Source organism: Aquarana catesbeiana, linkage group LG09 (assembly GCF_042186555.1).
Source record: "Aquarana catesbeiana isolate 2022-GZ linkage group LG09, ASM4218655v1, whole genome shotgun sequence".
NCBI lineage: Eukaryota > Metazoa > Chordata > Amphibia > Anura > Ranidae > Aquarana > Aquarana catesbeiana.
The window spans coordinates 308,054,622-308,072,227 of record NC_133332.1 but is presented as its reverse complement, the minus strand read 5'-3'; the positions used below and the strand labels follow the sequence as shown (position 1 = coordinate 308,072,227).

The following is a 17,606-nucleotide window of genomic DNA, read 5'->3' as shown; positions in this document are numbered from 1 at the left end:
ATCGGGTACTGTTGTTGGATGAGAAGACCTGATCCCAAAGTTGTTCAGTAGGATTGAAGTTGTGTACTGTTGTTGAATAAGAAGATCTGATCACAAAGCTGTTCAGAAGGGTTGGGGTCAGGTACTGTTGTTGGATAAGAAGACCCCATCCTAAAGTTGTTAAGTAGGGTTAAGGTCAGGTACTTCTGTTGGACGAGAAGACCTGGCTTGCAATCAGTGATCCAATTCATCCCAAAGCTGTTCAATAGGGTTGCTGTCAGGTATTGTTGTTGGATGAGAAGATCTTGTTCTAATTGATAACCCAGTTCTTCCCTAAGCTGTACAGTAGGGTTAAGGTCAGGTACTGACATTTAAAAAGAAGACCTGATCCCAAAAGATGTTTAGTAGGGCTGAGGTCCGGGCTCTGAGGGCCACTCAAGTTCCTCCACACCAAACTGGTCAAACCCAGTCTTTATGGAGCTGGTCTTACACACTCAGCCATGCTGGAACAGAAAATGGCCTTCACCAAACTGTTGCCGCAAAGTTGGAAGAGTAAAAATGAAAAAAAAAAATCTTTGTATGCTGTGGCTTTACCATCACCATTCACTGGAATCACCTTTATTTAACTTATAGTGTGATTGTTTATTCAATTCAATGTAAATTAGTTCTTAATAGCTCCTAAAATTTGTGGAAAAGTCTTAGTTTGTAATATTTTTGTATATTTGTCTCATAGGACCATACACAGACTTACCAGAAGACAGCAAGTGTGTATCAAACAAGACAGCCGAGTCCATCACTGAAGATGACGATGAGGTGTTTGTCGGTTCACGAACCACAGAAGATTTATTTACACTCATCCACAGGTACATCAAGATTGTTTATTTCTTGCACTATTATGGTGACTAAATGGAGCTGACGATCACTGTAAATAAATATTTGTTTTTTATTATTATCATCAGCTCCATCTAGTGGTCACAATGCGGTATTTTTCTGATTCCCTCTATTCTGTATTAAATAATATTCAACCTGGAAAAAAAAAAAAAGTCTAATAACCTTTGATTTTTCCCCCATTTACACAGTAAAAATGCAGTTTCACAGGACGATGGGCTCTGCAATTTTATTTTATGTACACCACTAAAAGTAAGCCAAGAATCTGGGCATGGGCAGGGTTCACTTTGACATGCAGCCCTGCAGGAGCCCCAGGTGTTCATCCATCTGGTAGGTACAAAAGGAAATATTTAGGATGAGAAATCACATGCCAGACTTATTTTATCTGCCTTACTTTTCACTACCTAGAAAAAAAAACTGCAGATGATCAGAAATTCCATTTTCAGGTCCCTGCTCCATACTCAGCCCACACACAGCTGCAGCTGAGATCCCTGTGATCCGTCAGAATGAATTGGGATATTATGGAGGAGGAATCCTTCCCTCCCAGTGCAGTCTCTCATTGGCACGGTTCCTTAAGGCCTCTTATAAACGCAATTCTCCTTGAAGTTGAACTACCATCACATATATTTTTTCATGTTAAGTCCATTCATGCTTAGTAATGTGCCAAGTCAACCTATCCAGGTAATTATTACAGCTCCCAGAGGTCATAATACACCCCCTAATAATGCCTTCATCTGCTCTTATCTCCAGAAGAGTGGTGCCATCTTTGTTTCCCGGCATTGTCCAGGGTCATTGTCTATGTCCTGGACTGAGACCTACTCTACTGGGTCGGTCAGAGATTAAAACACCTTACCCTGCATGGTACTGGTGAAAAAATGTTTAGAACTGACAAGTAATGTAAGCATGGAAGGCGCAAAAGTCCACACTTTGAGAAAATGGAAAGTAATACAGGGGAGCCCTTGAAATGTCACCCCAAATACTTAAACCCTTCTATTGTTTTCAGCCAAGGAAGCTGCCATCTTGGCCTCTGTTTAATCCTCAACTGCCATGATGCTGCACACAGGGGCATATCTACCGCGAGGCAAACAAGGTGTTTGCCTTGGGCGGCATTTTTCAGGGGGGCGGCACCGCCCGCAGGCAGAAGGAACACTACGAGCAATGGCATCGCTACGGGGGTGCTGACCACAGTTGGGTCAGGAGCGGCCGTGGACTGACTGTTTGGTGACAGGGGAGCAAAGCGGAAGCAGGAGGCAGTAGCTCACTTGGCAGAGCAGGACGGAGTCCTGGGCTGTGATCGTGCCTCGGCAGCCTTGCTACACAGAGCTGGTAAAAAGAAGCCAGTGGGCTGCAGGAAGGTGAGGGTTTGGTGTAGTTGTTTTTTTTTTGGGGGGGGGGAATGGGAGAACTTTCTGAAGTAGTATGGGGGGATAGGGGAGCCCCCCTCTCTCTCTCTCACCCCCTCTCTCTCTTACCCATCTCTTCCCCGTCTCTCTCTCACCCCTCCTTCTTTTACCCCCCCTCTCTCTCACCCCATCACACCCTGTCGCTCTCCTTCTGTCTCACCCCCTCTCTCTTTCACCCCCCTTTCTCTCTCAACCCCCCCTCTCTCTCTCTCCCCCCTCTCTCTCACCCTTTCCTCTCTCTCCCCTCTCTCTCTCACCTCCTCTTTCACCCATCTCTTCCCCGTCTCTCTCTCACCACTCCTTCTCTCACCCCATCACCCCCTCTCGCTCTCTCTCACTCCCCTCTCTCTGTCTCACCCCCCTCTCTCTGAGCCCCCCTTTCTCTCTGAGCCCCCCTTCTCTCTCTCCCCCCTCACCCTTCCCTCTCTCACCCCCCTCTCTCTCTCACCCATCTATTCCCCGTCTCTCTCTCACCCCTCCTTCTCTCACCCCCTCTCTCTCTCTCTGACCCCATCACCCCCTCTCACTCTCTCTCACTCCCCTCTCTCTGTCTCACCCCCCTCTCTCTCAACCCCCTTCTCTCTCTCTCCCCCCCCTCTCTCACCCTTCCCTCTCTCACCCCCCCTCTCTCTCTCAGCACCCTACCCTCTCACCCCCCCTCTCCCCACCTTTAAAGTGGTGAAGCTCTAATAGGAAGAGGTGGAGCCTAAAGAGGAAGGGGTGGAGTTTACAGGTGAAGGGTTGGGATACATTTAGAGGGGGGGCACCCGATTTTAGTCTTGCCTAGGGCAGCACAAAACCAAAATACACCACTAGCTGCACATGTGATCAGTTATGACATCAGCCATTGGATGGTTTGACAGTTTAGTTGAGAGCCTAACCAATGTGGCATTTACATTCCTGGGACATGCTGGGAATGTAACTGTTTTTTTTTAAACTGTTAAATCAATGGGTTTACTTTCGCCTTAAATTATCTGCTTTCAAGTGAGGAGATCTGGGTCAAATCTTTAAAGGGTATGTCAAAGATTATTTTTTTTTAGTTTTGGATATAGTAGGGAAGGGTTAGACCCTTTGTCAAGTTTTTATCATCGTCTTCATACCTGCTGGGGAGAGTCACCCTCTACTTGTCCTGGAGACCACTTTCAAAGAAACAGAGAGTCAGGGGAAATCCAAAAATGTTGCAGTTTCACTACAGAGCAGGGGTCTCCAAACTTTCTAAACCAAGGGTCAGTTTACTGTCCTTCAAACTTTAAGGGGGCTGGACTGTGGCCAGTTGGAGTAGAAAATGTCCTGGTGTCAATGGGAGTAAAAAGTGCCTCATTGTTGGTGTCAGTGGGAGGAATAATGCCCCATCGTTGGTGTCAGAAGGAAGAATGGTGCCCTCTTGGTGTCAGTAGGAGGAATAGCGCCTCATTGTTGGTGTCAGTGGGAGGAATAGCGCCTCATCGTTGGTGTCAGTGGGAGGAATAGTGCCCCTTTGTTGGTGTCAGTGGGAAGAATAGGGCTTCATCATTGGTGTCAGTGGGAGAAATAGTGCCCTATTGTTGATATCTCTGGGAGGAATGGTGCCCCATGATTGGTGTCAGTGGGAGGACTAGTGCCGCATCACTGGTGTCAGTAGGAGGAATAGAGTGGCAGGAACAATGCCCCACTGTTACTGACAGTGGGGAGAGTAATGCCCCAAGAACTGGATAAAAGCAAGCAAAGGGCCGCATCAATTTGCCAGGTCGCAGTTTGGAGACCACTGCTATAGAGCAAGAGGGTAGGGAATATTCCGCAGTGCAGTCACGTGTTCCTGTTAAAACTCTTTAAGATGGGAATTTTGTTTATTTTGGGGAGATTTCCTCTTTTTCCTGTTGCAAGTGAAATTTCTCCAGTGGGACACAGTCTGTAAAAACAATCCTGTAGGGGGTTAAAACTTTACCTATTCTAAATCTAAGAAATTTTTTTTAGACTTTACATATATTTTTGCAAATGACTCCTGTAATGTGTCTAATATGAGTGTTTCTTATGATCTTCAGCTCCATCTTGTGGCCATAATATGATAATTTCCTGAAAAACCCCAGTCAGTAAAATACTGCATTATGGCCACTAGATGGAGCTGATGTCATCAGAAATACACATATTAGACACATTATGAGGACTATTTGGGATGGCTGAGTCATTCATTTTTATAAGAGATCCCAATAACTTTGCAAATTAATTACTTCACCTCTAAGGGCCTGTGGCGATCATCCTTGGGCTGATGTCATCGGTTTGACATTAGTTTCAGATACTTCTGAGATCATTCAAAATTCATTGACAGGTGCATTTGACTTGCAAATGACTATCTTCTGACCTGCTTTTGACCTCCATTTGATTTGAAGTTGGCCTCCTTTAGATCTCCATTTGACTTGCAGTTGACCTCCTTTAGACCTCCATTTGATTTGCAGCTGACCTCTTTTTGATCTGCAGTTGACTTCCTGTTGAGCTAAATTTGACCTACAGTTGATCACCTTCTGACCTACATTTGACCTGTTTCAAGTGGGCTTTGCATCCCCCATAGACTTGTATGGGAATGAATAACCCATCAGACACCAACAAACGTCCCTTGATACCAGCCCTAATATTGAGGTCTACTTCTGAATTTTGGACGCTACAATATTTTTTTCTTTCTTCATTAGGTCCAAAAGGAAGTTGCTTGGATGGAAAGACTCCGGAGATTCTTTTGGGAGCAGACAAAGCTCAATGTCGCCCATTAAAATTTCATACTCCACAAATAGTGACTTGGGAACCCTGAGCATTAGTCGGACTTCCAGCAAAAACGAGGACTTTAAGGCCCTTCTCCAAAGGAAGGGTAGCAAAAGCAGCATAGGGGCCCGACCTTCGGCCGCAGAACTCCTTAAAACCACCAACCCTTTGGCTCGGAGAGTGATGAGTGAGTTTGCTCCAGAAATGGAGAAAAACGGCAATACAAAAACCTTGCCTAGGGATTGAATTTTTTCAGGGAAAATCCTGGAGATGAAGAGATGTGTGAAATTTTGTACGCTTATGTCTGCCGAGATTACAGCTATTGTACACGAGAATGTATTTAGTGACCAGGTGATGGCAATGTCCACCAAATATTCTTTTAAAGGCTGATTGAACAATTGTCAAATTGATGAACTTAATTCGCTCATTTCAGCTGAACTTCTCTGGAATACTATGAAAGGAATAATTTTCATATAACGTTGTGCCAAACTTAAACTGATATATTAAGTGTAGTAATAATGTGACATCTGCCAGATCTCTCTCCTGGACCATCCATGAATCTCTGCATGTAATCCAGAAAGTGTTTTGCAGTCACTATGAGCTTTGCATTTTGTAGTATATAACTCATTTTATATTTATCTTCTCGCAGCTATGCGGGGAGGTTTTGAGAAGACAGTTCATCTAAAATGTGTTGTTCCATCTGAAAGTTCCATCTGAAAGTTCTATCCAACAGTTCCATATGGAACTTCTTTCTAAAAGTTCAATTCAAAAGTTCCATCTGAATGTTCTGTCCAAAAGGTTCATGAAGAAGTTCCATCTAAAGGTTCCATCAAGAAGTTTAATCTAAAGGTTCCATCAAAAAGCTCCATTTGAAGGTTCCATCTAAACGTTCCATATGAAGGTTCCATCTAAAAGCTCCATCCGAAAGTTCCATTTAAAAGTTTCATCTAAAAGTTCCTTCTAAAAGTTTCATCAAAAGGTCAGTTGAAAAGTTCCATCTGAAAGTCCTCTCCTAAAATTCCATTAAGAGGTTACATCTGAAAAGTTCCATCTAAAAGTTCCATCTGAAAGATCCATCAAAAGTTCCATCTGAAGGTTCCATCTAAAAGTTCCATCTAAAATTTCCATCCAAAAGTTCCTAAAGTGTTGATATTCACATTTTCATATATATGCAGAGGCAAATTAGAGCTCATGAAACTTAGAATAGGTCTCGGCTTTTATGAACATGGCATTGGTAGCATTCATTTGTATTACTGAATATTGAAGATAGTATTATGGGATGCATTACAATTTTGTAATTACTAAGCACTTTAAAGCCGAACTAAATACACATAAGAAGTACATGCAAGAGAGCTGTCCTGCCTGCCAAGTGATTTTTATCTCTATCTATCCAGTCCTGAGATTTACATAGTTCTACCACACAGAACATCCCTGTCTGGCTAGGCAGAGGACCTGCTTGCAGCTCAGTAACACTTACAGGTCTTGGCCCTCCCCCAGCCTGTCATTGAATAGTGAAACGAGAAGCAGCAGACTGACAAACTTATCTCCCTGTCACTCTGCTCTCTCCTCCTATTAGCACTTTATTACACCTGATTGGTCCCTTGTCCCTCTTCTCTAGTCTAAGCTCTGCTGTACCAAGGTCAAGTAAAGGTATTTACACTGCTTGTATTTAACAAAATACATTTAATGCTGTGTGGAGTTCTAAATTAAATGAGCCATTGATTGGGAATCCTCCTTATGGCAAGACAGACATACCACAGATATCACATCTCTTTCACTGGTAACAATGCAGAATTAAAAGGAGGATGGAGCAAGGGGGGCAAGTGCCCAATGGGCAACTCCTAAAATGATATGGTGGGCAGGTGGACAAATGTACCCTGGGCCAGTCCTAAAATGAAATGCTGGGCTGGTGGGCAAGTGCCCCCTTGGTCTATTCCTAAAATTATATGTTGGGCTGGTAGGCAAGTATCCCCTGGGCCAGTCCTAAAATGATATGTTGGGCTGGTGGGCAAGTGCCCCCTGGGCTAGTCCTAAAATTATATGTTGGGCTGGTGGCCTTAAATGAAGATATGTACTATTCAGACATAGAACAGAGCAGGACCTGCAGTCTGTTTTATTTAGCAGACATTATATGGCTCCCAGCTCCCTGTTCAGACCTGAAATCACAGCATCTGGCAGAGGGGAGTCTTTCAGCAGTCTTCCCTTGCAGCTCTGAGATGCCATATGGTCATATGCCAAGAGTTGCAAAGGATGGTGATGCTGGAAGACATGGGACCTATCAAGATATTATCAGATGCCAGTTCATATTGTATCAATCTGCATTTTTCATTTGGTGGCCTTCCAACACCATATCATCATGTAATGTATTTGTGCCTGTGTAGCCAAAAGCATTTGTAATGTCAGGTACGAATGTTGGATGAGAAGACCTGGCTCCAATTCATCCCAAAGGTGATGAATAGTGTTGAGGTCAATTCTGTGTTCATGCCACTTGGGTTACTCCACACCAAACTCATCAAAACCATGGCCAATAATATAGAGTGGGTCTCCTATTTGTGGTCATAACAGCCTCCACTCTTCTAGGAAGGCTTTCAACAAGGTTTGGCGTGTTATCTGTGGGAATGTGTGTCCATTTAGCCAGAAGCATTTGTAAGGTCAGGTACAAACGTTGGATGAGAAGACCTGGCTCCAAATTCATCCCAAAGGTGTTCAGTAGGGTTGAGGTCAGTACTCTGTGTAGGCCACTTGAGCTCCTCCACACCAAACTCATCAAACTATGTCTTTATGGAGCTGGCTTTGTACACAGGGTCACAGTCATGCTGGAAGAGAATATGGCCTTGTAAGTGTTGTGCAAAAAGTAAAAATTTGTGTAGCAAAGGTGAAGTTTAAACCTGTACAGGTTCTTGTACTGCTGTACTGTCCCTGGGGTGGCCATACACAGTATTATTAAAGCAAGTAGTGGGATGTCCTCCATGCACAGTGATTACTGCCCCACTTTCTACATAGTTGAATGATGCCCAGCACCATCCAAACTATTTCTGTGAGCCCTGGAAGGCATGAGTACACCTCCTTAGACTTCATCGAGATCACGCTGCCTGGGCTCACTGGGTACTAGAGAACAATTTATTGAGAACAACACTGGAAACAACATTGGGCAGATATGCATCCGCCACAATATTGATTTGCTGTGGAACCCCATTTGAGAAACCCTGTGTTATGGAATTGCAAAGTGGTGCAGGGAACTGTTAATTACTGCACTGTTCCCCACAGGTCCTCCTCTTCTGTCTGTCCCAGGCTCTTCTATGTGATATCACCTGGGATGGACAAGAGGAGGGCTCGTGGGGATCAAGGAGAAAAGTCATGTTACAACAGCAGCTTCCCTGCGCTGCTCTGCATTTATTTGTTAATTGTTGTTATATCTACAGTTCGATGGTCAGATCCAATGTCCTGTGAGCTGAAGATTTGAATTTTTTTTCAGGGGTTCCCGGAGATCTCAAACTTTTTGCCAAGGGTTCCTTCAAGGTAAAAAGGTTGAGAAACACTGACCTGGTAGGAAGGCAACACAGCTATGACGTACATTTGTTTCTCTACAATGCATGGCAATACACTACTGTGCATTGTAGAGTGCGGACTCTGAAAAAAATGCTGCTTGTGTGCTTCTTTGCCCATATTTGTGCATTGGTAGCCCAGTGAAAATGACTAAAATGCCTTAACGCAATGCATATTGCCACGTGACATATGGAGCAAGTATAAATGCAATGAATTGAAAATTGTGAATGTGCCCCAAATCTAGGTGTGAGGAAGGAGAAGGACTTGTGGTGGGGGGGTTAAACTGCGGGTGGGCTTCAAGCATTCTTTGCAACAACTGGGCCATGCAGGTGATACATGCACTTTTGTTAGAAGCACTTTTTGCACAGAAGGAGCCATTGACATGTTGTAAAATCCTTAGTGATCTAGTGCTAATTGTGCATTTTGCTAGTAAGAAAAGAGAAGGAAACTTTTACCAAATCAATACTTTACCACCCATCCCTCAGCAAAGATGATGGTTATGGAAAATCAAAGCAGTGTAAAAGTTTTTTTTGGAAGGGGCAGATATTTATTCCGCTATTTCTCATGGTGAGACACCTAACAATCTATTGCTAGAGCAATTTCATAAGCTATCATCAAGAACGAGTTCCCAACCTCAGTTCTCAAGAACCCCCAACAGGTCATGTGTTTAGGATTAACTTCACCTTGCATGGGTGCTTTCAATCAATGTCAATGGCTTGGAACAGGGGTGTCAAACTCATTTTTACTGCGGACCGCATAAGCAATATTATTGCTCTCAAGGGGCCGGTTAACTAGGGTACAGAGTGCAGGGTTCAGGAGTGCGGTACGTACAGAGTGCAGTGTTCAGGGGTGTGCTATGTACAGAGTGCAGTTCCAGGGGTACCCTATGCAATGAGTGCAGAGTTCAGGGGTGAGCTACGTACAGAGTGCATGGTTCAGGAGTGCAATATGATAAGAGTGCAGTGTTCAGGATTATGCTACATATAGAGTGCGGAGTTTAGGGGTGCGCTATGAACAGAGTGCATTTCCAGGGGTGCCCTATGCTCAGAGCGTGTGCTATGTTAAGGGGGTGTTCAGGGATGTGCTATGTACAGAGTGCAGGGTTTAGGGGTGCGCTACGTACAGAGTGCAGAGTTCAGGGGTGTGCTGTGTACAGAGTGCACGGCCTAGGGGTGCGCTACATACAGAGTGCAGAGTTCAGGGGTGTGCTTTGTACAGAGTGCAGGGTTTAGGGGTGCGATATGCACAGCGCGCAACCCCAGTTCCCCCCAAAAAGCTTCCATGCATCTCCAACCTGGCTCGACTCTAGTTCTTTTCTGTGTAGGCGGCTCTGCCTCTTCTTACAAGGAGATCCTTCTCTCAGATTCTGGAGATCTGTCCCTGCCATGTCCTGCCGTGAGTGCATGTAGGGATCTGTTAGTTCCAGGAGTTGCTGAGAGCAAAGCTGTTCCTTGTAAACACAGGTTTCTATGTTTACAAATGACAGCAGGGAGCTGAGGGTGAGAGCCGGAGATGGTGGAATGGAGTTACGCCACGTTCCGTATGTAAAACTGGGTGCGAGGGCCACATGACAAGGCCTGGTGGCCCTGATTCAGCCCGCGGGTCTTGTGTTCGACATATGTGGCTTGGCATTTATGACAGCCATTTTATCTAAGGGAAATTTCCAAAACATGGCCTGCTGGGGGGTACTAAAGGAATGAGGTTGGGAAACACTAGGCTAAACAAACACAACCCAGTGTCCGAGAACTTCCACTAAGTGTCACAACCCAGTGTCCGAGAACTTTAACTAAGTGTCACAACCCAGTGTCCGAGAACTTCAACAAACTTAGGCTTTCGCTACAGTATTATGCCTAACAAAACAGAAGTTTCCTCAAGAGTTCGAGCACAAATGAAAATTAGGATTTTTGTCTCTTTGCTGGAGTACATTTTGGGACATTGAATAGTATTCTGAAACACAAGTCTAACTGAGGGGTGGGTACATAGATATCAAAAGGATAACAGGCCAACAAAAAAACACCAACAGGTCATTGGAAGGGGCTCAAGAGAGCCTAGTAAGAAGAACACTCTGAAAAACCTTATGACCAGAGATGGAATCAGCTGAGGCATGAACGTCCAACTGGTAAAATCCATCAAACAGAAGACCAGGTGGCATCTTTGCAATCTGCAAACATATGCCTGATGCAGAAAAGCCCATGAAGTACTAAGTGATCTAGTGGTGGGAAGGAGGAACCTTGCCCCTGAGGTCATAAGCTTAAATGATAAGTTGTGAAGTCAACCTAGTGATAGTGCAACATAAACAGGCTATCCCTCATTGGGACCTTCAAGAATGACAAACAGAAAGTGGGAGTGTCGAAAGGGAGATAAACTTGAGGAGCACAACATACCACATCCAAAGGAGCAAAATCTTCTTAGAATTTGTAGGATTTGCATAATGAGGTGGTAGAATAATATTGGTTAAGTTGACCAAGGTTGATACTCTTAGAGCGGTGAGAAGAGGTTAATTTCCCTGAGGACACTAGCAAAAAAAAAGATTCTTACCGGGAGCCGTAGGAGTTATACTGGGCTGTCTATGCCAGTGTACAATTCTCCTGAAGGTGGCAGTATAACCCAGTGTTTCACAATACTAACCTGTGCTCCGGAATGTACACCTAAGAAACGTATATTTGCATTAGATTTATTTTAATAGTTACTAAGGTAGGCAGTCCATTCATACCACAATTTTTTGGATGAGAATCTATCATTGCGGCCGCCATTGCCACACGTCTAAAAAGTGATCGGTGGCCGATCACATTTAGAGTCATCTCACAAGGTGGCTCAAAGGTGATATGTTGCCTCTGGGATGCTTGTTTTAACCCTTCAAAGGCCGCAGCGGTGCTGTTCACTTCAGTGGGTCGCATTTGGTGGTGGTATTGGCCCCCAATGCAAACTGTTCTATCAATTTTAATGGAACACCCCCCCCCCTTCCCCTCTGCTGGGATAGAGGGGCAGTAAAAATAGGTGGTTGTTAAGCATTTTTATCCAACCCCCTTGACCTAACATAGCAGCTGAAGGGGGTGCTATACTCAAAATGATACAACAGTTTGCATTGGGGGCCGATACCGCCACCAAATGCCACCCACTCAAGTGAACAGCACTGCTGTGGCCTTTCAAGGGTTAAAACAGGCATCCCAGAGGCAACATATCACCTGCAAGTACAGAGGAAGCCAAGAGGTCTGTCCGGCTATTAGTCTAATTGCCCTGACAATCAGAATGTTGTGCTAAACAACAGAAAACGATGAAGATACCCTGGAATTATCTGAATCAGATAGTCCTTCAGGAAATATAGTTCAGTGGAGTGGGGGGGGGGGGCATAGCATACAAATATTACTTACCCCCTTATCTATTATAGTGACCTGTCAATTTTACTGTGGGCGAATGGAAGTGTAGTAATGTCAAATGTAAACAATCTGAAGACAGGGTGACTCAAGTTTTGGTCTTTCATTTGCTCATAAAATCCATAAAATATTCCACCGCGTTTCGGGATCTTAACAAGCCCCTTCATCAGAGCTGATGAAAATCTGACAACCTGCCCAGAACTTGTGTGCCCTGTGGTAGACGTACTCAGTGGACCCCAGGCAAACAGCTGATTATACGTTTTAAATACATGCATTGGGATGTCTTACCTGTCAAAAGATCTGTATTTTTGTGAATCCAATTCTGAGATTTATTTGTCTGCGAAGCAGAAGAGCCAGCCAGGTGACCTTACTATTTTCTCTTGCAATTAAGCAACACAGTTAGGTCACCTACCCACTGTGGGCCTGTGATTGGACATCGGAGGAGCAGCAGCAGACAGATGAGATCACCTCTCTGGTCTTCCCTCTTGTTGGCATGTTCCTTGTCAGCATTGTTGCATACAGCCCCTAGTGCTGCCCCTCCCTCTCCCAGTCCGAGGTTTTTAGGAGATTGCAGGTGGCTGATACCTACCAAATCCAAGCACTAACACACACTGCATTTAAAAAAAAAAACATTTAACATCTATACATCTAAACTACATTATTTTCTGTCTTAGTTTCAGCTTTAAAGTGACTCTATCAGCTAAAAAAAAAAGTAGCAAAGTGAATCTAATTAGAGTGATTTTATAATTATCAATCAGCTGCTGCACCTGCAGGGCTCCAATGAGAAAAGTGCCAGGGCCTGCATCTCTTTAGGCCTGGTTCACACCTATGCTATTGGCTCACTGATTTTCCCAGAAGTCTGCACAAGTCAGATTTTGGGCATCCCCTGCAACAGAAATGTCGTTTTTGGTAAGATACTCCCAAAGGGAAATTACGTCTAAGGCCTGATTCACACCTACGTGTTTTTAGTGCTTTTTGCATTTTGCAGATTTGCTCTACAGAACGTGTTCCATAGGAAACAATAGTTAAATGGACTGTAGTGCAAATCTGCAAAATGCAAAAAGCACGTAATTTCCCTTTGGGAGTATCTTACCAAAAATGACATTTCTGTTGCAGGGGATGCCCAAAATCTGACTTGTGCAGACTTCTGGGAAAATCAGTGAGCCAATCACACAAGCAAGAAATGACATATCTGGGGGCGTGTTCTGTACACCAGTGGTTCTCAACCTCAGTCCTCAAGTACCCCCAACAGGCCATGTTTGCAGGTTTTCCTTTATCTTGAACATGTGCTCTAACCTCTTTTTATGGGAAAAAAAAGACATACATTTTATTTATTTTATATAATATTTGGGTACAACGTCGCACGACCATGCAATTGTCAGTTAAAGTAACACAGTGCCCTATCGCAAAAAAATGGCCTGGTCAGGAAGGGGGTAAATCCATTCCGGGGGGGTGAAGTGGTTAAATCAGAGTCAATGGCTTGGTATTTTGGACAGCTATATTATCTAAGAGAAATTCCCCAAAACATGACCTGTTGGGGGAGTTACTTGAGGACTGAGGTTGAGAACCACTGCTGTAGACCACCAACCTCCAGGTTGCCATATTGCATTGAATGACAGTGCTGCAGATTGAATAACATTCAATTTACAATATGACTTGTGTAGCAATTGTATACGCTATATTATTTTTTAATTTTTTTATTTGCTTTTTTTTTTTCTGTATGAAAGCGGAGTTATCCTTTAAATGGGTCAGGTTTGGTAGTGACACTTCCAGCCCAACTTCTGGAATAGAAGAGGTATCATATTCCCCTCTCCAGTGGACTGCGTCTCCCAACTCCCCTTCGTTCCAGCTCTGCATCCCTACGTTCCCACCTCCCCTACGTTCCAGGTCTGCATCCCTACGTTCCCACCTCTCCTACGTTCCAGCTCTGCATCCCTACATTCCCACCTCCCCTACGTTCCAGCTCTGTATCCCTACGTTCCCACCTCCCCTACGTTCCAGCTCTGTATCCCTACGTTCCCACCTCCCCTACGTTCCAGCTCTGCATCCCTACGTTCCCACCACCCCTATGTTCCAGCTCTGTATCCCTACGTTCCCACCTCCCCTACGTTCCAGCTCTGTATCCCTACGTTCCCACCTCCCCTACGTTCCAGCTCTGCATCCCTACGTTCCCACCTCTCCTACGTTCCAGCTCTGCATCCCTACATTCCCACCTCCCCTACGTTCCAGCTCTGTATCCCTACGTTCCCACCTCCCCTACGTTCCAGCTCTGTATCCCTACGTTCCCACCTCCCCTACGTTCCAGCTCTGCATCCCTACGTTCCCACCACCCCTATGTTCCAGCTCTGTATCCCTACGTTCCCACCTCCCCTACGTTCCAGCTTTGCATCCCTACGTTCCCACCTCCCCTACGTTCCAGCTCTGCATCCCTACGTTCCCACCTCTCCTACGTTCCAGCTCTGCATCCCTACGTTACCACCTCTCCTACGTTCCAGCTCTGCATCCCTACGTTCCCACCTCTCCTACGTTCCAGCTCTGTATCCCTACGTTCCCACCTCTCCTACGTTCCAGCTCTGTATCCCTACGTTCCCACCTCTCCTACGTTCCAGCTCTGCATCCCTACGTTCCCACCTCTCCTGCGTTCCAGCTCTGTATCCCTACGTTCCCACCTCCCCCACATTCCAGCTCTGAATCCCTACGTTCCCACCTCCCCCACGTTCCAGCTTTCAATCCCTACGTTCCCACCTCCCCTACGTTCCAGCTCTGCATCCCTATGTTCCCACCTCCCTTACGTTCCAGCTCTGCATCCCTACATTCCCACCTCTCCTACGTTCCAGCTCTGTATCCCTACGTTCCCACCTCCCCCACGTTCCAGCTCTGAATCCCTACGTTCCCACCTCCCCTACGTTCCAGCTCTGCATCCCTACGTTCCTACCTCCCCTATGTTCCAGCTCTGTATCCCTACGCTCCCACCTCCCCCACGTTCCAGCTCTGAATCCCTATGTTCCCACCTCCCCTACGTTCCAGCTCTGCATCCCTACGTTCCCACCTCCCCTACGTTCCAGCTCCATCAACGACTACTGCATTTACAGGAGTGGAGGATGCCTGTCTCCCCCCCCCCCCCCCGATGCCTGCCGTGGTTCCTTCCTCAGGACCCTAAGTCAATACAGGAACAGGACTCAGCAGTGATGGAAGGAACCACATGGGGGGGGGGGGGGGTAGTGGGGGATACAGGGATCTGACAATCCTGGAAATATTGAATGTTGAAGAGTCTGACGGAGGCTTGACAGGGCCACTTCAACCAGCTCATCGACCTCCATTGAACCAAATGGTATGGTTGTTTCCTTTTACAGTCGTAGAATCTTGTGATAACCAAGAAAATAACTATTTATAAATCAGCACTAAGAATTACCACCCTACTGGAAGCATTGTACCATAGCTCCCAATTGTCCCCCATTTCGAAGGGACTGTCCCTGATTTGGAGCAATGTCCCTCTGTCCCTCTTTCCCCCTCATATGTCCCTGATTTTGGTCTGATCTACATAGATGTATATAAAATGCACTTTTTATCTATCAAAAAGTGTTTTCCAGTACTAAACCTTTCATCTGATTTCTAAATGGCTGCATTTGTGAATTCCAAAAGCCAATATAAAGGAATAGTAGTGGTAAAAAAATAAGCACTTGTGGGTTTAGCCTATCTTGTTTTTTTTTTTTTGTACAATTCTCCTTTAAGGGGCGTGGCAAGGGGCGTGTCCTATGCTGATAGGCGTCCCTCATTGCCATCTCAAAAAGTTGAGAGGTATGATTGTACCGCTATCCATTCCATCCGTACGCATAAATCCACCTCTCTGTACAGGAAGAATATCTTATAAAAATATATACATTATATATATATATCTATATATATATATATATATATCTGGAACATCTGGATGTTGTATTCTGTATCTATTGGTTACGCGGATCTCAGTTTACATTGTTGATATGGGAGCCTCGTGCTATAACGGTTATTATTTCGATCTGCTTTTCCTTACTGGATTTACTTTTGGAAAGAGATTGGTTATATATTCCAGGATTGCCGCTACAGACGGTGAGGGTGACAATGAACATAATTTGTGTATAAATCCAAATGTATGGATCCATATTGCTTTTTTTTTTTTTTTTGCATCAGGTAATAAACTGTATCAATTTGCTAAATACATATGGTGTGCTGTCGTTTATTCTACGTTTAAAGAAATTTTGGGCTTAAACGTTATTTTAAAAGAAGAACTAAAAGTCAACTAGCTTTAGTAAATAAATAGAGAGGTATATTATATTTTTTTTAGTTTTAACCACTTCAGCCACGTCACCTGTCCCCAGATGTGGATTGTCACTTGCCACGTCACCTGCCACCATTTGCCGATTGCCACGTCACCTGCCACCATTTGCAGATTGCCACGTCACCTGCCACCATTTGCAGATTGCCATGTCACCTGCCACCATTTGCAGATTGCCACGTCACCTGCCACCATTTGCAGATTGTCACGTCACCTGCCACCATTTGCAGATTGCCACGTCACCTGCCACCATTTGCAGATTCTCACTTGCCACGTCACCTGCCACCATTTGCAGATTGCCACGTCACCTGCCACCATTTGCAGATTCTCACTTGCCACGTCACCGGCCACCAGATGTGGGTTGCCACTTGCCAACTGATGCGGATTGTCACTTGCCATGCCAGCCAGCGCCACCAAATGTCCATTGATGCTGCATTGGTGGCAGGCTGGCAGCACTGGTCCATTTATTGAGGGCAGAAGAGCGGTTATGCGGGGTGGGCAGTGAGAGATGATGTCATCTCGCTGCCCCCCGCCGCACCTCTGAAATTGAAGCGAGGGGGTCTGGCTGCAAAGTGGAGCTCCACCGATGACAGGAAGCACGTGACCTCCACTCCACCGCGCTGTGATGGCGGAAGAGTGCTGATGTGGAGCGGGAGAGATGTCATCTCTGCTCGTCCGCCCGCTCACTTCTCTCCTTTCCTCCGCCTGTCTCATGCAGCCAGCCCGCCTGCCGCAGCAGTTGCCGCAGCGACCGACTGGTTAGGCAGGGACCCTGTGGCAAGAGACTCGGGGTTATGGGCCCCAGATTCGGGGCTATACCCCCAATAGCCACCCCCTAGTGATGCCCCTGCCAATATATGTATTCTGCTACATATTTTTGGTAAAAAAAAAAAATCCCAATAAGCGTATATTGGTATATTAATTGGTTTGCACAAAAGTTATGGGGTCTACAAACTATGAGATAGATTTATGAAAAAATTAATTAATTTTTTTTTTTTTTACTAGTAATAGCGGCGATCAGCGTTTGTTTAACGGGACTACAACATTGCGGCGGGCAAATTTGACACTAAGTGACACTTTTTGGGGACCAGTGACACCAATACAGTGATCAGTGCTAAAAAAAAAGCACTGTCAGTGGACTAATGACACTGGCAGGGAAGGGGTTAACATCGGGGGCGAGCAAAGGGTTAAAATGTGTTCCCTGGGGAGTGCTTGCTCACTATGTGGGGGGATGGACTGACTGGGTGAAGACAGAGATCGGGTGTTCCCGCTTAGCAGAAACACCAGATCTCTATCTTCTCCCCTGTCAGAACAGTGAGCTTCCTTGTTTTCTGCCTCGCTCGGGAATGATCGTGGGTGGCCGGCGGATAG

The 17,606-nt window shown here is 45.3% G+C and overlaps 1 protein-coding gene across 3 annotated transcripts in view; it reads left to right on the top strand.

Annotated features, from left to right (window-relative positions):
• The window catches only part of NHSL2 (NHS like 2), a 139,184-nt gene extending 123,064 nt beyond the window's left edge, over positions 1–16,120 (top strand). For all 3 annotated transcript variants that reach the window (XM_073600592.1, XM_073600590.1, XM_073600591.1), the window contains 2 exons: positions 713–842; positions 4,934–16,120. In XM_073600592.1, the coding sequence (XP_073456693.1) occupies positions 713–842; positions 4,934–5,246 (443 nt within the window). In that variant the 3' untranslated portion in view covers positions 5,247–16,120. The remainder of the gene's footprint in view (positions 1–712; positions 843–4,933) is intronic.
• Positions 16,121–17,606: the final 1,486 nt, after the last annotated feature.